The following is a 22,244-nucleotide window of genomic DNA, read 5'->3' on the forward strand; positions in this document are numbered from 1 at the left end:
CACCCCAACTTTTACACGGGAAGACACCCGAGGACACCAAAACCTGCATATATATATATATATATATAATCATAATAATAATTTACATCGGGCCAAATATTCTCAACCAAGAAATATATTTTTTCCACTAAACGGTCAGCTAATAATATAGATTGTAATGGTACAGATATTTTTTATTGGAAGTGACATAAAATATAAGCATTAATCTGAAAGGTTTTGCTAGCAGTATGATACAAGGCGAAAATAATAATTCTAAAACTATAAACTGGCTTCCTTGTCAACCAGGACATGTGGTAGATTTCCTTTTATGCGGCTGTCACAGCAAATGTTTAAGCTGTTTATCATAACCTTTAATTTACTCTCCCAGGTTCTGTTACTTTTTGTGAAAACAGTAGCAAAAAACAAAGTCGTTTTGCAAAGTTTTTTTGGGGGGAGGGATGTTGTCCTCTTGAGGGGTTAAATTGTTTCAAGGGTTTTCAAAATGTCTGAATGAAGGTGCATGCTGCAGATTTCTAGCTGTGTGCTGCAGATGGTCTTTTCTGCATGAGCTTTTTATCACCGTAAGTGTGTTGCACTTTTCCACTGGAATTATTGAAATTTGTCACATGCAAATAACAAATGATTAGTTGGTTGTTATGCGCCCCCACACTCTCTGGCCCTTCTTGTTGAGGGTGCTGATGATTCTAGAAGGAATGATCTTGCATGTTCTGGCCTTTCCACAGTTGCCCCTGTAGGGAGGGCAAATGAGGTAGAACAGGTTTCTCTTAAGGTGTTTTCACCAGTGATTTGTCAACAGCCAGTCTGTATGGCGCTGGACTCACATACTTTCTGTTCTTCCAGCACAGAGATTCTAGTCTGAAATCGCTTCATGAAAACACCAAAGGCTGCACAGACACATTAATTGTTCATCTCACAGTCTATTCCTTATATATGTGCCTTCTCAGAAGCAGTCCCCAATGTGTTCAAAGGGACTTACTTACTGGTAAGTTTCTACAGGGTTGAGGATTAAGTTACAACTTTTAGTTATACATCTCAGATTTTATCTGTTCATTTATTATCACATTTATATCCCACTTTTCCTCCAAGGAGCTCAAGGTAGCATGCATGGTTCTTCCTTCCGTCCAATGTTATCATCCCAACAACCCTGTGAGGTAGATTAGGCTGCGAGACAGTGATGGGCCCAAGGTCACCCAGTCAGCTTCATGGCTGTTATGGGACTCGAACCCAAGTTCTGCTGTAGCACTCTAATCTGTAGCACTCTAATCACTATATCACACTTGTAAGTGTGGAGTAAGGAGTACACACTGGGTTTGTGTGTACAGGACTGCATGTTAGGTTATATTTCTTAGTCATCCTGCTCACACAAAAGAATTAAAAGGCAACTAGTGAAATCGCTTGTACTGTTTTTAATTGACAATAGAGGCCAATCGGCCAATCTTGGTTTTAGTTTAAAAGGGTTGGACCAAAAGGGAGGGTGTGGTTTCAGGAAGAAAGGGAGTGTGGTGGCCTGGGATTCGGACTCAGAGGTTGAACCTGAGGAATCCCAGCCTGTGCAGGAGTCCCCACCTCCAGAACCAGCTGAGCCGGGGCTGGGGCCTGAGCCTGAAGGGTCCTCACCTGTGCTGCATCCTCAGGTGCAGGCACCAGCTGAGGCTGCTCTGGCCCCTGAGGTGATGAAGGACCAATTGCCTGCAGGTGCTCCACTCTCAGCCCCGTCAGGGGAAGAGGAGGTTGCCTCTGGGTCCAGTAACCCTCCAGCCTTTCCTGAGCTACAGAGGCTCAGGGCAGAGAGGTGGAGGGAACTTAGTTCCTGCAGGAGGAGTGCTTGCCTCCAGGCCAGGAGAGGTGAGTCACCAGTGGACCGGGGCCACCCTATGCTTCAGGGCAGATAAAAGCCAGTCAGCCCCAGTCCCAGATTGCGGGAGCAATGTTGCTAGCCTGTTCCTGCCTGTACCCTGTCCTGCTCTCCTGCCAGAGTTCCTGACCCCACCTGACTCTTCGCCTTGGACCCCGCTACAGCTTTGATGGACAGCCTCCATACCGCACCATTGACCTCGGACTGGACTTGGACCTCTCCTCTCGGTTAGCCCCCAGGACCAGCACAGGGAGGGAAGAAGTGGCCAATTATCCTTTGTGTGCAAGAGCCCCCAGAAGTCTGGACTGGTCCTGAGTTGAGGGAGGTTTCAAAAGTAAAGGATAAATTTAGGTAGAGGTTATCAGTGGCTGTGTTCTACCTCCATAGCAGGAGGCAGGAGGCAGGAGGCAGGAGGGGAGAGTGCTTTCGTGCTCAGGATGATGGGAGTTGTAGATCAATTTCTGGAGGACCACTGCCCCACATTCTCAAGACTTCTCACATTTGCATTTTAATGCTAAAATCCCTCAAAAGCATGCTAATTAAACAAGTTAGTCACTTCCTAAAATCCAAATGTGCAGTAAATTTGAACATAATTTACTATTATGTGTAAATATATTCATAATTCATGAAACCATTATTTTTAATTCCTGAAATCAAACACCGTCTGGCTACTACTGTATTGATTTATTCAGGAAAGAAATGTATCATAACAACATTCAATTAACACATCCTGTTCCATGGGGAGGGAGGAATTAAGCTTAATTGTTTAAATAAACTAAATTTTAAATAGGCCACTCTGAACTGTATTTCTGCAGCATATTCAAATCCAGATTAGAAAGATTTTATGTCTCTTAAAAGACAGAAACAAATGCTGAGGCTTAGGCCCTGGGATTCAAACATGCCGTACCAAACAAATAAAAACAAGTACAAACAATTTGCACCTTAAAAGCTATACATTTTTCAATATGTAACAATCAGGAATGGATGAATCTGTCAATTTCAGTTCCTCTCAGTTTCTTACTTCTTTCAATCTGAAGATCACTTCTACACATTTTCACATCAGTTTGCATTTCCCCCCTTAAAAGTCCTCATGAAAATCAACATCTTTGGGTGGATTTTAATGCAATTTTGCCTAAAGTACATATTTTGTCAATCAATTTCCTCTAATACAGTGGATTTTTGTATGTTTCCTTCACCAATGCAGGTCTTTCTATGAACATTTTGCCCAAGTTACATTTTTGTATACATTACTTGGTTGGAAACTGCACTGCAGAATTGGAAGAAATGCAAATGTCAAAGGCCAGCTATGTTTCGCTTTGCATCTTGTTTCAGGAAGTGTGAAGTAAGCTCATGTTTAAGTGCAAATAGAACTAAATTTCTCCTCCACCCCTCATAAACACCCCAAGTCAATATACATAGGATTGCTCATTGGCTGGAAAATGCCTGCTAGGCCTAGAACAAAGAAAGTGCATTACAAGTCTAATAGTTATGGCTGGAGGGCAGAATTAGTTATCATGGGAAGAGCAACTATACAGCAAGGCCCATTACTTGGTTGCCATGCTGGATCTATGATGCTATAATCAGCTATGTGGTCTTTGATAAAGGAAACAAAATGGCATGTGTTCTACTGTTGAACAAATGGGGGTACGTACAGGATGCACGATGGGATGCACGATGGTTAAACCACAGAGCCTAGGACTTGCTGATCAGAAGGTCAGCGGTTCAAATTCCCGTGACGGGGTGAGCTCCCGTTGCTTGATCCCAGCTCCTGCCCACCTAGCAATTCGAAAGCACATCAAAAGTGCAAGTAGATAAATAGGTACCACTCCAGCAGGAAAGTAAATAGCGTTTCCATGCGCTGCTTTGGTTTGCCAGAAGTGGCTTGGTCATGCTGGCCACATGACCTGGAAGCTGTACGCTGGCTCCCTCGGCCAATAAAGCGAGATGAGTGCCGCAACCCCAGAGTCGGCCACGACTGGACCTAATGGTCAGGGGTCCCTTTAGCTTTACCTTTACCTTTACAGGATGCAGGACAACAAGAGGTAGGGGGAGCTTGAGGCATTTTGGCACCTGAGGTGTAAAAGCCCTACTTCTGCACTCTTAGCGAGGGGGCAAACTCTACAAGGAGTCTCATCCGCCAGTTGCATGGTTCTTTGTGTTTGAGCAGCATCCTTTTTCTGTCCACAGAGCTGACTCCTTGTTTTTTCTCAGGGATATGTCACAGATGCTCAGATTTATAATATAGCATATAAAGGTAGACGGTCTGGGAAGCCTCGTTGCCTAAAACTAGCTGTCTCAACCTAACACAATCACAAAAGATACTGGTGAGGGTTTTCAATAAAGTTGTGGCCAAATTAAATTGACAGCCAATACATTTTGATGTGTTAAGTGCCTGGACAGTGAGGCCTGTTTCATCCTTGGTGTCTGAGAAAAGTAGACTAGGCTCCCCATTTCACTTGCTTTGTTTCAAGATTCAAGTACTTTGTTCCCATACTGAAGAAACCAAATTCTACCAACATTGTAGTTGCCTGAGTGCACATCAAACTGCAGAGCTGTGTAAACAACAATTATGGAGCTTGAACTATTAAGTCAAATAATACTGATCAAGGTGCAGTCAATTGTGTGTATTAATGGTTTCTTGGGAAGCAAGCTATGCATGAAGAGGTGTGTTACCTGTTCCCCAGTAAAATATATGTATGCAAGTGCAGCAGCTCCACAATTACAAACTATAGTCTGATATCTTAATTCATGTCCACTTCCTTGGCCATCTTGAAATCTTCCAGAATTGTGATAGAACACTTTGAGTTGTGCTGGCTTTTTATATTTTGTAGAGAAAGGCTATTTTATTCTCTTTGCATAGAAGGTGCAATAGCAGCACCAGATCACATGTTGTAACAACTAAGTAGCTTGATAAGAGTCTAAACTTTCAGCCTAAAACTGTTAGGATGAAAGAGATGTTCTAATTTTTAATACTAATGAAAATGTGTAAGTAACCACACCAAAATAGTGATATTAATTGGATATATGCAGTTTTGAAGACTAATTAGACTGGATATAAATAAAGTATCAGTTATAAGGATGAAGGAACGTCTGTATTAAAAGAAGGAGGGTCTACAATCTCAAAAGTGGTTGCTCTGGAATCTATGATCACTTTGTGTTGTTAGATAGTTGTACTTGACCATCTGTTAACTGTCAAAAAATTGTTAAGTGTACCTAGGTGATCCCAGCATTCACCTTGGGTTTGGCTTCCTTGGACTGCAGATTACTAGAGACTGGTGCCATTCTGTGATACAAGTTTTATCTACACATATATACAGGCTGAGAAGAAGAGAGAATGCTCACTGCATTCCATCAGATTTCCAAGAAGTGTCTCATCACCATAGTGTTGGTGTCCCACAGAGACAACAAGTCTCTGTTGACAAGTCAGGGCTCTATCTCTCTTTCCATCCCAGTTCCAAGACTGCATGGATATTGTTCTCTCTTAAAATTGCCAAGACACACTGATGGCATTACCTCCATTCGGGAAGGAAGAAAAACATGCCCCTCTTCTGCTCACCTTCCTGATCTCCAGGTATTTAGTTTATGTGGATTTGGAGTTGTTCTTTTAGCATGAAGACATGTGAAGAATCCCAGCAAGTCCAAAGTTGAGCTATGAGCATGCTCTTAGTCACAAATTAATCTTCATATACACAAAAAAAACATGGATTGCCATCTGTCAATAGTTCCATCAGCATATTTGCTTACGGACTTGAGGATAGAGACAGATTCAAAGCCTTAGAAAGATAATGAAAAATGAGATTGCTTTGACGTTTTGGAATATTGCTATAAACATACACACAGATGCAATTGTCTGGCTGACAGTGGGCCCAAAAGGCAAATGCTCTGCCTTTTTAATTGGCTTTAGCAAGAGCTTGCAATATTGTTGAAAGAGGAATCCTGAAGTTCCATCCCTTCAAGACTAGTAGATTTATATAGTTTGCTCTATTCCTGTGGCTCAGGGTGAATAACAGTAGTGTTACGTTAAAGAAAGGAAGGGAAACTGTTGTGTCCCTGAAGGAATGACAGTCAAAGCTAACTGTCAGACAAAAACTTTGGACGAGAACGACAGCAAAAAAGTGGTCAGAGGCTGAATTGTACAAAATAGTATAACAGTGCACTGAACTAAAACCCAGTCAGATCAGAAAGAAATATAATTTTCAACACAGTTTAAACATTTCAAAACAACATATAAGTTGCAACATAACAAACCATTCTTGGGTGCAACTAAACTCTCTGTATGTATCCATCTGTGTTTGTTTTTTTAAAACATTTCCCCACTTCTGTGTGACTTTAAGAGCACATTTTTGTGCTACATGCATTTCAATATTTAGAATCTCTTTTTGTTTGTTTTCTAATATAGCATCTATATTGATTTGTGGTTGTGGAAATCCTTTGGTTGGATGCTTCACTGAGGTTCTATTGTGTGGACAGGAGGAGTCCCCCCAACCCCAGGCGACCCTGAGGGAATAATGACTCAAGACAATGTGCTATGGGATTAAAATTGGCCACAACTTTATTAAGTTTCAGATGTAGGGAGACCTTGGCTCAGGCACTGGGCATATATCCTTCCCAGTCCCCAGCCAGGGATCCGGGAGACATCAGGGTTATCTAGAATGTGTGGGGATTGGGCTGGCTCTGGAGAACATATGTTCAAACAGTGAGCCTGCCCCCTGTTTTGCTGCTGTCGCAGGGGAGAACAATGACAACCTCTCAGCATGGGTCACTGCTTCATGCCCCCCTTTTAGGAAGGTAGACTAAAGGATTCCGCCCAAGGCCTGAAACTGCCAAAGTTGTGACATTTTGCTACGGGAAAGGCAAAACCTGCCAATGCAGGAAAATTCCTTTCCAGCCCTTCAACAGCGACCCTGATGTAGCAGCACCTGAGTACCTGTGGAAAATAAGTTAACCTGCAAAAGAAGACTTAACTGAGGGAAGGCAGGGTGGGAGAAGCTCTGGAGCCAATTGATGCTTTGCAGGTAAGATTCACCTTCTGTTGTGTGGGCAGGGTGGTCCCTTCCCTTACCTGGCTGATCCCCTGGCAACGCCTTCCCAGGCGGGATTGGGCGATTGGCTGAGGTAGGTGGAGACCTCCAGGTATCCAGCCTGGGGAGGATGAAGCCACCCCAAACTACCAGGAGCCACACTGGGATCCGGGGGCGGGGGGCTGTGTGCAACCACGCAAAAGGCACCCCCCATTTGATGTGGGGAGTGGTCATTGTGTAAACAGAATGACTGTGAGAGGCTGTGGAGTCCAGGTCTGCGGAGTGTCAGGCACTTGTCCAACTTCCTGTTTTTCCAGTCTTAGGCAGCTGGCACATGTGGAGATGGGGTCAGTCCCCGGGTTCAGTGCTTGGTGTCACAAGTTGTACTGGCCCGCATATACAGGGATATGTATGGGAGAGGCATCCCAAGCTGAAAGCATACCATCTGTTCTTGATGATGGTGGGTCCTAAAAATAACTAGACATTGTGTGGTGATGGCAGTCTTAAACTCTCCCATCGCCTTCTCATAGGGTACTAGGTCCATGTTTTTTTTTAGAAAAAACTCATATTGTGCCTTTCATAAGAAGCTCAACATAGGGGACATGGTTTCCCTCCTTCACAACAGCTTTGAGAAGTAGATGAGCTTGGGAGACAGTGACTGACCCAACATGAGCTTTATGGCTGAGTTAGGATTTGAACCTGGAGCTCCTCAGTTCCAGCCCCACAGTTTGATCACTACTCCACACTTGGTTGGATGCACAACCAGGTACATTAGGGTGCTAAAGTATGAAAGACATTGGGATCTTATATGTTCATAGGGAATTAAGTGATTGGTTTTTTTTTAAAGGTATTTATTTATTTAAAGCAATTGTGTTTATTTGGTACCATTCCATGCATAATTTTATAAACTCTATCGTGTCACCTCTTACTTGCTTTTCCTAAAAAATCCTGAACACTGCAACCTTTTCTCAAGCCCCTTGGTCATTTTAGTTGCCCTTTTCTGAACCTTTTCCAACTTGGCAATATCCCAAGTGAGTGTAATATCAACGTCCAAGTAGTAGTTAATTTACGACCTTTGTTGCCACCAGTTAACCAACTGATTCTTTCCAGAAATATAATGGACAATAACCTTTTTTTCACAGTCCGGTTTAATTGAAGTGCTTGGATTCCAAACAATTTGCTCCCTTCAGCTTAAAAATCACCTCACTTCAGTTTCACTGGGTTATGGATTGAGCTGGCAGTGTTTCTTACCCTTTAACACACCAAATTGCAAGTCACGACAAAGCAGCATTGGCAACAGAGAACAGGATGACATGATGTTAGGCCCAGGTGGAGGCCAGGCAGAAGAGATGAGATTTTTCTTTCTTCCTTTCAAAAATCGATGCATATGTGTTTGAGAGCATGCCTGCACTATTGAGGGAAATGTTAACAAATTTAGTTGAGGCGTTCAAGGCCTGGTCATAAAGGGCAGAAAAGAGCAAACTGGTTAATTGAATTTTACAGGACCCCCCCCCCCCAAAAAAAAAGGTGGGGCGGGAGGGTTCTAATGATGCGTAGGCTGCATAATAATATCTCTGTGAACCGTAAAAATAATAAAAGCTGAGGCCATTTCCAACATAATCTCTATCAGCAAGATGCCAGTGCTTTTCCAGATTTCCTAACAGGTCCCTGCTAATTCCATGCCAAAACTAGCAGTGGATTTCTTCCTTTTAATCTCCCCTAATGCCTTATTCGATTATTGTCACTGCTCTCCGACCGGGCACCGTCCCTTCATACTGTAATTCCACAACTGAAGCACTCAGATGAGCCTGAACGACGGTGGGGGAATATCAGGGACCGACCACACACACACACACACACACAGAGGGCGAAGAGGAGCCCCTGGAAGGCGGGGCTGGCAGGGAGAGGAGGGGGGGGGGGAACCAGCCCAAGTCCATCTGCCCATCCACACTCCTCTAGAGCATTAGGTCTACGGGTATACTACTGGTAGTAAGGAAAACGCCGAGTGGGAGGACAAAACTGAAGAAGGAAGATGGGTCCTACTCAGATTTGCTACAGTTGACCAGGTTGGCATCCAGCTCCTGGGCAGAACGCAGGCATGGCTTGGTGGCTTCCTTGGATTTGCTTCACTGCGTGGTAAGTAAAGCAAACTTGGGCGCAGAAGAAGTTGGGGCCAGCCTTGCTCGTCTACACCTTGGGACAGCAAATGGCCGGGAGGGCTGCTTTGCTGTTGATCCAAAGTGAAGCAACTTTTTGGGGGGAGCGTAGGGGTGTGGTGGGAGTTGGTTTGGGGCAAGAAGGGAGCCTGTGGGTGACGGCGGGGCTCTGTGCTTGCCCCTGCAGCCTCCACAAGGTGCTGGCGGACGACCCCGCCGCCGACGAGGGCGACCTCTACTCGGAGAACATCTCCCGAATCCTGGACAAGCTCCTGGACGGCTACGACAACCGGCTGCGACCCGGGTTCGGCGGCAGGGGCAGCCCAGGTCCTTACTTGTTTTGTGCACCTTCCCTCTTTCCCCACGGCGTTTGACCTCTCCTGTTGAGCCGCAGCCTGCGAGCCACAGTTGCCTGCAAGGCGGGCTACGACCCTACACGTCCCTTCAAGGGAGCCCCATCGGACACCGCGGCGTTTGGGTTGTGGGACTTGGATTTCCGAGTATGCGCCGCTGGGATCGCGCTACAAGCGGGGAAAAAACCCGGCTTGCTCCTTACCTTAGGGCCGTTGTGGGGTGGGGGCGTCTTGGGGGGAGATTTCACTGAGGGAAGACCAACCCCGTCCACCTCCCTCCCAGGATCGCATCGCCAAGACACCCCTTCTAAGAAAGTCCTGTTTGGGCATCTGGGGAAGCCAAACAAACCCTATTTTTTTTTGCTAACTACGTGCAAACAAGTTGTTTCCTCCCTTGGTGGAGGGGGAGGGGGAAGCACCTTAAGAATAAATGCCACCCATCTCACTGAACTCTCTCCTTCCTCCCCTCGACGGTGCGCACGCAAACTTTCGCCCCCTGGAACCGCTTCCCAGGAGCCGTGACGGAAGTCAAGACAGACATCTACGTGACCAGCTTTGGTCCTGTGTCAGATGTGGAAATGGTAAGACACCCCCCACCAGCAACTCACCCCCCCTAACTGTGAGAGGAGCCTTAGTGTCAAAGGAGATCGCCCCCCCTCTCCCTCTCTGCCTCTCAAGCCCTTCGGCTGCAAGGGAGCTTGCTCTGCCCCTGTTTTCTAGGATTCATTACGGTGGCATCTGAGTGGACTGTCATTAGAGCAGATTACTCGCTTTAATCTTCTTGACAATCTCTCCCTTGCAGGGACCCGGCCGTGCATTTCCCGTTGGGGCTGCACAGAGAAACGGTTTTGCACGACTGCGATGGGCCAGGCGGGGCAGTTTTAGCTTGCATCTTTTTTTTTTTTTTGGAGGGGAGGAGAGCTGTGTGTGCGTGTGTTCAAGCACACTTGCAAATCAAATATTTAGATCATAATGCAAATGTCTGGGTTCACTCCCCCCCACTGCTCTCTGGCCTTCCTGGGTGGAAAGCAGGGTTTGTTGGTTAAGAGGGCATCAGAGCTATAAGAAGATTGCGGCCGCTTGCACCACAATGCGGAGAATTATACACAGCAGAGCTCGGAGCAGGGGAAGTAAACTTCGCCAAATGCACGTCAGGCAGGGAGTGCTCCTTTTGCTCGGTGAAAGAGCAGATGGCAACAGGCACTCATTTATGGAACCTGGGGTGGGCTCATCAGTATGTTGTGTGCTTGCCCTTGATAGATGCTGTAAACTTCCTCCTACTATTATTAGGATCCCTGACATTCTGGAGTCTGGCTATGCACACATGACATTTTATTCTAGAATCAATGGAGACCTTGTGCTTGCTTTTTGCATGTACAGTGGTACCTCAGTTTACAAACAGCCCTGTTAATGAACGATTCAGATTATGAACTCCACAAAACCGAAAGTAGTGTCCCCGTTTGTGAACTTTACCTCGGTCTAAGAACGGAATCCGAATGGTGGAAGGGCACCGGTGGCAGGAGGCCTCATTAGGGAAAGCGCGCCTCGGTTTAAGAATGGTGTCGGTTTAAAAACAGACTTCCGGAATGGATTAAGTTTGTAAACCGAGATACCACTGTAGTCCACACACAGTCTAGATCTGCTGCATATTTTTTTTGCCCCTGAGAAGCATTATTTGTTCCCAAAATGGAAGCTCGTTGCAGAGCGATTCTGCATTACCAACAGTGTATCCATTTGAAAACAGATATAGGTGGTTCCTGGCAATGGAACCTCACATACACACCTTCCCAAGGGCATTGTGTGTGTGTGTATACCAAGATTGCAATCCCTACTTCCTTCTTCATTCACCCGGGGCATGTGCAGGGAGGACAATACATGGACAACTTAATCAATGATTTTCAAACATGTATTAAGTAACCACACCCACCCTTGGATGGCAGGATCTAGGATCTAAATTGAAAGCAGCATGTTCAAGACAAGCAAGAACTATTCCAAATTGTGGGGGGAGCTACATTTTTGTGCTACAAACTCAGTAGTGTGTATGCATCTAGAATCTTCTTAGAATGTTCTTTATTATGTCTGAACAATCAATGATCCAAAGGCTGCAGTCATGCTTGTGGTTCGCCCTGGCATCATTGAGACTTATTGTTGAATATACAGTGGTACCTCGGGTTAAGTACTTAATTCGTTCCGGAGGTCCGTTCTTAACCTGAAACTGTTCTTAACCTGAAGCACCACTTTAGCTGATGGGGCCTCCTGCTGCCGCCGCGCCGCCAGAGCACAATTTCTGTTCTCATCCTGAAGCAAAGTTCTTAACCTGAGGTACTATTTCTGGGTTAGTGGAGCCTGTAACCTGAAGCGTATGTAACCTGAGGTACCACTGTATAGGCGAAAGGCTGGTTGGTAAAATAAGGTGCTTCCAACCTCAATCCTGGTTTTGTCTGTCCATTCTACCTACCAAGGATTTTTTAAAGTTCTTACAAAATGCATCACAATGCGCTGAGAAGAGAAGAGAAATACGAGGTACAATCTGGGTGGCATAAATGATTGTTAAAAAATAAAAACAATATACCGTATAATGCCATAAAAGTTGGTGAGGCTTTTGATGAGCAGCGATATGTTATAGGGGAAAAACAGAAGTGAAGCTTTCTATAACCAGTTTATTTACTTAGAAGTGCAGTCTGATGTTCACAGGGAACATGGAGTGGTGTATTCAGACCTAATGCTAAACTTGGTTAAGCGTCATGCGAACAACCTTTGGGCTTGGCTGCTCCTCTCACCTCTTCTGGTGTGGCTTTGAAGAGGATATCTGGAGCAATTTAGCATAATTTCCAAACTTCAAACTGTGGTTACTGTTAATTATAGTTTAAAGAAATAAACCAGGATCAGAAACCATGGTTTAAAGCTGGCTTTCAGTAAACCATAGTTAAGACTAAACAGTGTTTGTCCAGGTTTGGACGTTAGACTAAACTGTGGCTGTACCAGAGGAGAATGGAGTTGATGTTGTTTGTTGTTTGGCTTGTTCACGTTAGGTTAAATCATACTTGAGTGTTGTGTCTGAAATCAGCTAGTGAGTACGTCAGTGCCTGCTGGCAACTTGCTCTGGCATTCCTGAATTTGAATGAGAAGCAGCCAAAAACTAGGATTTTTATTTATGTGAACTGGGGTTTTGAAGGCAAAATCTTTATGATCCAACAGCCCTGGTGTTTCCAAGAGGACAAAAGTTAGGTTATAAGTTGCACCGTTACCAGAATAATAAAACACAGTGTTCTGTCCTGAAGGCTCCAATCTCCCTTCCAAGTTCTTCATTATATTGGATTTCTATAGGTGTCTGGTGTGTTTGGGTTGGGGGTTGGATGGGGAAGCTTGGTGGGCTGGGTTAGGCCCCCTTGTTAGAGATTTCCCACTACTCATCTACAGTGAACATGGAACTCTTGCTCCTGCAACTGCCTGCAGGGGGAAGGGACCTGGTTCAGGAAGTACTATCAGTGTGAAGAGAGGGGATAGAAGAAGGCAGGAACTGATGTTTGAATAGCACAGCAAGCAGAGGGGCACCATTTGTAGTGTTGACTGTCTTGCTTATACTTCAAACCTCCTGAATCTCTTCCTCTTCTTATACGTTAGTTCAAAAACAAATCTATAAAAATCCACTAAATCCCTTTCCACCCACTCCCTTGGCTCTCACTCCAGGAAAGCTTTTACCCAACCACAACCCAGTTAAATCCAAACCTCTGCTAAAAAATAAAAAGAAATGTCACCCTAAATCAATACCACATATCTGTTCTAAGGCATTAGTTTCCGGAATTACATTCTGTTTTATGAATACATATCAAGATATCTGTTTTTGTGATAGCAAATTATCCATTATTCACTGATTAATTTGGGACAATTTATCATGAAATAGGATATGTTTTCCTTTCATAGGCTGGCTCCTTTTTAAGGAATTACTTAAGGATAATAGGATTAAAGTGATTAAGTAGTGAATGGAGTGTGGTTAACATGTGCATGTAAGCCTTCCCACTAAGTAACCATATATTGTTACTAGAGAGGCTGGGTCCTGATCTTCAGCTCACTTGTTTTCTCAATAGGAATATACCATGGATGTTTTCTTTCGGCAAATGTGGATTGATGAGAGGTTGAAATTTGGTGGGCCCACTGAAATTCTGAGATTGAACAATTTAATGGTCAGTAAAATATGGACACCAGACACCTTTTTTAGAAACGGGAAGAAGTCAATTGCTCATAATATGACAACTCCAAACAAACTTTTCAGGATAATGCAGAACGGTACCATCCTCTATACCATGAGGTAAGTAGGCACTCTAATGGCATGTACTTTTGTTCTGACATGTATTTCCACCCCCCTAATCTGCTGGTGATTTAACTCAGCTCAATTCTGCTCTCCTTTGTAGACTTACCATTAATGCTGACTGTCCTATGCGTCTGGTAAACTTCCCTATGGATGGACATGCTTGTCCCCTGAAGTTTGGGAGCTGTAAGTATGCAAATAGTTCCTATCTTTCAGTAGAAGCAAAGTTTTAGGCAACATAATATACTGCCTCTTGATATACTGTTTCTTGAAAAAGGGTCTTTAACACAATCTCTTATAATGCTAGTTTCTTAAAAATGGGCCCTTAATGAAATAATTTGCTGCAGTAGGATCTTCTAGGCTAGGCAACCAGGTCGGCTGCTCAAAGCAATGTTTTCTTACAGAGTTCCTGGACTGTGCTTTGCTACCTCAGCTGAACATGGCCTTGGTAGTAACTTGTAATGATTGGTGCAGTGATAATAATAATAATAATAATAATAATAATAATAATAATAATAATTAATAATAGGTAATAGTCATAAGTTTTCAGTGTCTGTGGTTGTAAGTCTGGGGTGCATCAGAATTGACACTGATCCCCACAGCCACTTTCCTTATTTATTCCTTTAAGAAGCATTTTATATTTAAGGGGCTGAGGAGAATGAAATGCTTATTCCAATCTTAAGTTACAACCAGGAGTGCAATTTTAGTCATTGCTGTAAACCTTTTAGAGAAAATCACTTGGTAAAACTTGGTTATCCTCAAGAATTGATACCTGCTTGGGTCAGTAGGCTTTAAGATAAGGACTCATAGGCGTAGAACCTATGTTGTTGTTCAACTCCCATCAGCCCCAGCCAGCATGGCCAATGGTAAGGGGAAATGGAGTTGTAGTCTGCTGCACAAGGACGAGTTAACAGTGGAAGAGAAACTTGGCCATTGTGCACTGAACTTACCTATCAAAGCTTGTGTGAAGCCTTGTAATTGGAAGCTGGGGATGAAATATGCCATGTTTCAGATCTCAAGTTTAGAAAAGCTGTCTCATGGAATTTGATTTAGGATGTGAAAACAAGTTTGCCTTGAGTCTCGCTTCAGGGTGCTTTGCCTAAGTTGATGGAAAAATAAAGGATCTTTCCTGAATTTAATTCTTAGTTTCACATCTCCCTCTCCAGTTCTTTGGCAAGGGAAGTGATATCTGTCGCCTAGTCTAGTAGGAATATGGAAGTTCTCACCTGCTGGTGTGGAAGGACATGATGAATGAGGCTTCAAGATGCTCTGTGAAGGATACCATGGCTTCCTTTCTTTCAGCCACAGGTTAAAACGTATGGGCAACATTTTTGGGTTGGAGAGATGCTTCAGTGGTTTCTGCATAAACCTGGATATCATCACTATTGCTTAGTTATCATGCATGATAGGAATAGTTACAATTAATGATTTACTGAGGGAGGTGAATTTGTCTTGTTGGAATTGCAGTATAATACTTCCTGAAGTTTCATCTACTTTGAAAATTAGAACACAGGGATGGCATTAGCCTGCTGCAACAAAAACGACAGTGTCTTTTGGCACTTTATAGACTAATAGATTTATTATGGAGTAAGCTATTGTAGACTAGAACTCATCTTATCAAATGCATAAACTGTTGGTCTCAATTGGCAGACAGCTGTCCATTCATCCACCACCCACCCTATAGAGAAAAATATATAAAACATAGGCTTGGATCAGTGCTTAGTTAGTTGCTAAGTTGGTCCCATTGAAATCAATGGGACTTAAGTCATGACTAACTTGTTGGATTGATTTCATTGGGATCTCTGTTCAACCAATTTCATTCGGAACTAACCCACTGGGGCCAGGTGCCCATGAAATGCAAGAGGTAGAAGAATAGTTCTGTGTAAAGAATAAATATATGGAAGATAAGCACAGTGACCATATACAACAAAAGTGAGGAGCAGGGGGAGTGAGATAGTTGATAGCTGTGCCCTTTTTGAGTCTTTTCTCCATCCACCAAGACCTAGGTTGCCCTTTCAGCCACTCTGGTATGGTTACTTAATGCCAAGTTGGTCTTTAAGAAAATATCTGTCACTCACAATTTGGTCATAGATGAGGGAGCTAAGCTGGTGTGTATTACCAAGACCTGGGTGGACTTGGCCTGGTGCAGTTTTATCTACCTGAGTACTTTGGTAAACAGCAGGGCAAGGAGGATGTCACTGTGGTCCATAAGGATTCTGTCTCACTCACCAGACAGTTCCACTCCTGTGTAGAATTCAAGGGATTGCATCTAGTGTGGGCCCGGGAGGCAAAATAGGGGTGCTGCTGGTGCCTTGCCCACCCCAACTCAGGACTTCACGGCTACCATAGCCGCCAAGGAGCATGCTGCAGTGCATGCCCTTGATTTGGTATTTGCACCAGAACTTAAAGAGGATAGTCTGGAGCAGGGGGCTTGTAGTTTCTTTTTCTTTACAGTCTTACTTTGGTTGTCAAACGCCTTGGAACTCATACATTTTAGCTCCCGAATGCTGAAAATCTGGAAGTAAGTGTTCCGGTTTTTGAATGTTTTTCAGAACCTGAACATCTGACGTGGCTTCTGCTTGAGTGCAGGAAGCTCCTGCAGCCAATCAGAAGCCGCACCTTGGTTTTCGAACAGTTTCAGGAGTCGAATGGACTCCCGGAACAGATAAAGTTCGAGAACCAAGGTTCCACTGTATCTGTTTTCCACTTAACAGCAGTCATGTCTAAATGGTGTACAGGAAAGTTAATCCACTGTCATGGTCAGACCATTCCTTGGTGAGGTTTCGTCTGATGGCATCAGTTTCCACTGCAGGGATTGGGGACACATGAAGATGGTCCACTCCCAGAGACTAATGGAATTTGATGGATTCCTGAATACTCGTAGGGATTTTGTGACAGAGGCGGTGATCTTATTGAGCCCTATTGTTGCTGTGGAATGGTGTGGTGAAGCAGGTAATCAATGTGACCACTCCTACGCGCCCTCTCTAGTGGTACGGAGTCCCATCTTCTCCCTTATTTTCAAGGCGGCTTGGGAACATGAAGCAATTTGGACAATGGCTGGAATGCAAGTAGAGCAAATCTCAGCAGGAAGATGACACAAAGTTTGCTAGAGCACACGATTTTTCCTACCACATGGTGGTGAAGGTGGCAAAGAAGGATCTCTGTTGCATCCTCAGATAGCCATGTGGCAGAGTTGTTCTGAGTGGTATGGGAATTTTTCTTTCTTGCAATTTTGTATTTGCAGTTGTAACAAAAGAAACAACAACAACACAAAAACCCCTGCCAGCTGACGTTGAAATTAAAATACTCCACCATAGGGGAATTTTAAAAGATTGATTCCTGTTAATATGATTTTAGAACCCTTAGAAAGCTGCTGTGACAAGTTTCTGAGGTACCTTGAGAATAAAATTGATTGCCCATAGGCTGAAATGGACACCAACATTGAGACAGGTTCCCAATAAAATGGAGACTTGGCTGGTGGCTGGTTCCCAGGCCCAGAAACTGGGCAAGTTACCTGTTTTGCACAGAGCTGCACTTCCTCTGAAGGAACAGACACATATTCCGGGGGATGCTCTGAGAGCCATCACTGTCATTGGAGGCACAAGTGGTCTCTATGGAGAGAAACACATTTTGCTGGCATTGGCTGGTAAGGCAACTGTGGCTTTTCCTGGATAGTCTGGCCAGAATGATCCATGTGCTGGTAACCTCAAGACTGGATTAATGTGATATGTCAGGCTGCCTTTGAAGTTACTTTGGAAAAGCCATGGCTAGGATTGCCACCATGAACATATTGCACCAGTCTTGAAAGAGCTCCATGGATGTTTTTCACATGCTGCTGAGCAAAGTTCAAGCTGCTTGCAGTGACTGAAGACAGAGAGTCTTCATTCTATAGGCCTGCCTATGAGTTAAGATCTATGAAGGAAACTCACCAAACCATTTCTAGACTTCCCTCCCTTCCCATAAGTGGTTGGTGCTGATTCTGATGAGTTTTTGGCATCAGCTGAATGCCTTTTTTGCGTTGCTATTTTACATTGCTGGTTGCGTGCTAATTTGGATATTTTCCTGCCTGTTGTTGTTTAAACGTGTACGTGATTTTAATGTCAATGTGATGGTAATGGGATTGCTCTGGTAATGAAGAGCGGGTAAGAGAAATATTATAAATAAATAAAACCGTGATGGGGGAATAATAATGCTGTTGTGACTGGCTGCTGTGCTAATCTGGTGTGCGTTTAAATTTTATGCTGTGCCAGGAAGGGGAACCTTTTTCAGCCTGAGGACTACGTACTGCATTCTGGGCAAGCTGCCAACGGCAGTGAGGCCAGCGGCAGAAGTGGGCAGAACAATTAATGTAAATTTTACCTTTGTAGAATAGGCTAGTTTCTACACCCACTCACATACCCTCATGCATCCCCCATCCAGGCAAACAAGAGGCAGTAACTGAGTTCATGGGCAGATTTCAGCCTGGCAAAAACACTCAGGGTGCAAAACAGGGTCAGTGAGGGGTGTGGCCTGGGCAAAGTGCCAGGAGCCAGACAGAGAGGCTTGGAGAGGTGCATTCAGTGGCAGAGCTTCATGCTCTGGCACCGGGGGCAGAGAGGAGGCGGGGGCATGGCTGGCGCACGTCTCAGGAGTGTGACGCACCACCTGCGGGGGCAGGGCGCCCAGTGCGGGTGGGGGAGCAGCCCTGATGGCACCCTGGGGATCGCGCTGCCAGGGGCGGTGCACTCCCCTTGCACTCCTCTTCCTCTGCCAGTGGCTGCATTGTGCCAGGACCTGCATTGTACCCTTTGCGTTTCCCAGCTTTTAGGACCTTCTGTCCACAAGTGTGAAAGTTGCACGGAAACTAAAGAGTCGTGCTGGAGAAGCAGGAAACGTTTGCCTTGTTGGCTTTTCCTTCAGCAAATGAAATATGGGGGTGTCCATTTCCCCCTTAAATCTAGACTGTGAGATAAGCCTGGAGCAAATCCCTGAGTCTCTTTAACCAGGAGAGTTTGAAATACCTCTCCTTGCATTTTCAATACTCAGACCCTCTAGCCCAAACAGGGAGTCTCCAGAAGCCAAAGTACAATATTCTCTGGCCATTCTGAACTAGAGCATGTGATGGTTCAATAACAGCAATGGGAACAGTGCATAGAACATAGATCACACCACACTGTGTGCTTCAGCAGCAGCGTCTACCGAAGAAGAGATTTGCTGCTTATTTTTGCACTAGGAGTTAAGTATAATTAGCACGTGACAACCCCCTCCTCTCTCTCTTTCTCTCTCCCTGCCTGACTCAGATGCCTATCCTAAAAGTGAGATTATTTACACCTGGAAAAAAGGACCATTGTATTCGGTGGAAATTCCACAAGAATCTTCCAGTCTTCTCCAGTATGATCTTATAGGGCAAACAGTCTCTAGTGAAACGATAAAATCCAATACAGGTAAGATCACACCTGCATGCAGGGTGTCAACATTAGAATATGACCACTGAGATTTTCAACATGGTACTTTTTACACGCTCACAGTGTGATTTGTCTATGTGTCCAATGGCCCGCTTGCTCCAACTGCTAGTCCTTTGGAGAATAAATAAATGTATCTATTGCTGGGAGTTCTGATTGCTCCTCCCAGTTCCAGGCCACATCTCTTTTCTGCCATGCAGAAGGCGGTTATAGGCTGATGTGCAAAGGCAAGGAAGCGGGTGTGTTATGGGACAATGAATTCACACTTTGCCTCAAAGCTTCCTAGGCAAAACAAGCTAAAATACCATTTTATTTGCAAGGTTTATATACAGCAGGAACACTTGGGAAATACAAGATGTTGTCTTGGGTGTAAAATTCAGCTTCCTGTGCTCTCTTTCATTACCCCCCCCCAAAAAAAATTGTTTAGTCCATATGGTTGTGAAGTTATGCCTGGAAATTTGTGGACAATGTCTGTTGAAATCTGAGAAGCCTAGCATTTCAAAGGGACGTGGACAAGGCCTCCCTAATATAAAGTAAAACCAGAATTCATTGAAAAATATGGGGAAAATGCAAAAGGGTAGAATATGTTTGCAAATGCAGCTTTTCCTGATAACAGAATTATTATTTTTTAATGATGAATACACACAGCCCTCCCTATGTGTTTATTTAAGACATTCCAAGATTCTCTAATACATGGACAAAGATAATGCTGATATACTTGTTTCCTAACAGGTGAATACGTAATAATGACTGTTTATTTCCACTTACAAAGGAAGATGGGCTACTTCATGATTCAGATATATACTCCCTGCATCATGACAGTCATCCTCTCTCAGGTGTCTTTCTGGATTAATAAGGAATCTGTTCCAGCTAGGACAGTTTTTGGTATGCTGGTATTATCATTCTGCCCGAAACCACTCTGCATCATTCCATTTATCCACCATTTTTCATTGCTTTGTGTGTTTCTCATAGGCGAGTATTCACTTCAGGTACTCTATTTTCATCTGCAAAGGAAAATAGGCTACTATCTCATTCAGACATACATCCCCTGCATTATGACTGTAATCCTGTCCCAAGTTGTGTTTTGGATCAACAAAGAAGCTGTCCCAGCAAGAACTGTGGCTGGTATTCATGCTTTCTTCTCATGACCTTCATTTGCTCGTTGCTTCGTTCGTTCAGGGTATTGTACTGCGATAGAGATTAGCATTGTTTTTAATTAAAGAATGTGACAGAGGAAAACTATGTGTTGAGGATTTACCTGGGGGTAAGTGCCACTGAATCTTCTGTGTAGTCATGGATCTAACTGAACTCTTGCTGGGGAGATGGTTTCTAATGAACTTCCATAGGATCTCATTGCAAGCCTGTAGCTCTGCGGCTCTAGGAATTGAGTGCCACTGAATGCTTCTCTGCTCCTGCCAGTGGAAATGAATAGTACTTGCTGTGGCTTCTAGCTCAGGCTGTAAATCTGTTTATTGGGTACATGGCAGTTACACAAAGAGAAGTTGGTGTGTGCAGAGCTTGGAAGCCTGAAAAAGGATACATACAGAGGCCTAACAGCTTCCTTGTCACCCTTATTTTGCAGGGATCACCACTGTCCTCACAATGACTACGTTGAGCATCAGCGCCCGCCACTCTTTGCCCAAGGTGTCTTATGCTACTGCCATGGATTGGTTCATTGCTGTGTGCTTTGCCTTTGTCTTCTCTGCACTTATCGAGTTTGCAGCTGTCAACTACTTTACCAATCTTCAGACTCAGAGAGCAATGAAGAAGGCAGCCAGGGCGGCCGCACTAGCAGCCGCGCTCTCAGCAGCTACCGTACCGGCGGAGGACGAGATAGTCTCGGTAATTGCTCACATTTCTGATAATAAGCATCGTATAGGAAGAGACAGCCAAAGTAGTGAATGCCAAACAATTGAACAATATTAAAGTGATCTTAGTCTGGGAGAGAGTGCATAATCAAATCGCATCATCAATGCAGGAGCTGAGTAAGTTGTTTCCCCAAACTTTTAAAAGTGAAAGCGCAGGGATTATTTTGTGTGTGTGTGTGTGTATTTATATATATGACTGTATTCCATATCCATTTTATCAGAATATTAATTTTCAGCCTATCCAGTTTGCACGGCAGGAACTATTGCCAGGCAAATTTCTCCAGTGCTTTCTGTGTCACTGGCATGGAAAGCAACGCAGTGTACCCTTCAAGGGGATGTGCACACGCCATATATTCTTGGATCAGTTTGTAACTGGCATTCTTTAAGTGGGTCATTGCGGGGGGGCAGAGAAAAGGGGGATTAGACTTTACAGAAACTTGGCATCTTCCCATACGCTTGGCTGTCTTGGATGCAGCCCAGCAAAAGTTATGGAATGGCTGGAATCTCGCAGTGCCCAGCTCACATGAGATATTAAAGGGCTTTACTTCACAGAAGGAAAAGCTGCTGCGCTGGTAATTTCAAACATCTTGTGTTTCCATCATGATAGAAATGCAGTTTAAGAACTGCTTGGCAGATGTAGCAGTGAGAGAGACCCTTCTGGGCAAAGTCCCACTCCTCTCTTTGATTCCTCAATGCCCTCATGGTTCAGAGATTCCCTAGATGGCCCCAATATACTTCTCAACTTTCTTTCCTGTCTCCTCACGGGGATTCCTACCTTTTTTTTGCCCACCCCTGCTCATTTGCATCTGCAACCCAGCACAGAGAAATTAAGCAGGTGAAGCTTTCCCCATCACTTCTTTCTGTGTCAAGGAAAATTTAGCTCCTGAACCTGTATGCAGAGTCACAGGGACAGAGCCATCTCCTCTGCCCTGTTTCCTCCACATGGATCTGGTACAGGAAGAAGAGTGAGGAAGCCTGCAGTCAACTTCACTGAACAGGGAGCCCGCAGTGTAGGGATGGTGAACTTAGCCTAGAACTGATGGGACCCTGAGTTGAAAAATACCTGGAGGGCCACAGGTTCCCAGCCCTACAGTGGTGGCCTGAGAAATTCTTGCCACACAGATGGAAAGGACAATAGCACAATGGTAAAATATATGCTAGCTATGCAGAAAGTCCTTTGTTTAATCTCTGGCATCTTTCAATAGGGCTGGGAAAGTCCTACAGACAAAAATGAGCTAGAT

General features: G+C 44.3%; 1 protein-coding gene across 1 annotated transcript in view; it reads left to right on the plus strand.

The window, feature by feature from the left end:
* Window positions 1-8,837: 8,837 nt before the first annotated feature.
* The window catches only part of GABRA6 (gamma-aminobutyric acid type A receptor subunit alpha6), a 32,315-nt gene continuing 18,908 nt past the window's right edge, over window positions 8,838-22,244 (plus strand). The window contains exons 1-8 of the mRNA XM_081899168.1: window positions 8,838-9,012; window positions 9,220-9,359; window positions 9,899-9,966; window positions 13,474-13,694; window positions 13,798-13,880; window positions 18,974-19,117; window positions 19,868-20,020; window positions 20,718-20,977. Coding sequence (XP_081755294.1) covers window positions 8,975-9,012; window positions 9,220-9,359; window positions 9,899-9,966; window positions 13,474-13,694; window positions 13,798-13,880; window positions 18,974-19,117; window positions 19,868-20,020; window positions 20,718-20,977 — 1,107 coding nt within the window. The 5' untranslated portion in view covers window positions 8,838-8,974. The remainder of the gene's footprint in view (window positions 9,013-9,219; window positions 9,360-9,898; window positions 9,967-13,473; window positions 13,695-13,797; window positions 13,881-18,973; window positions 19,118-19,867; window positions 20,021-20,717; window positions 20,978-22,244) is intronic.

This window comes from Podarcis melisellensis (assembly GCF_964234715.1).
Source record: "Podarcis melisellensis genome assembly, chromosome: 2".
Lineage (NCBI taxonomy): Eukaryota > Metazoa > Chordata > Lepidosauria > Squamata > Lacertidae > Podarcis > Podarcis melisellensis.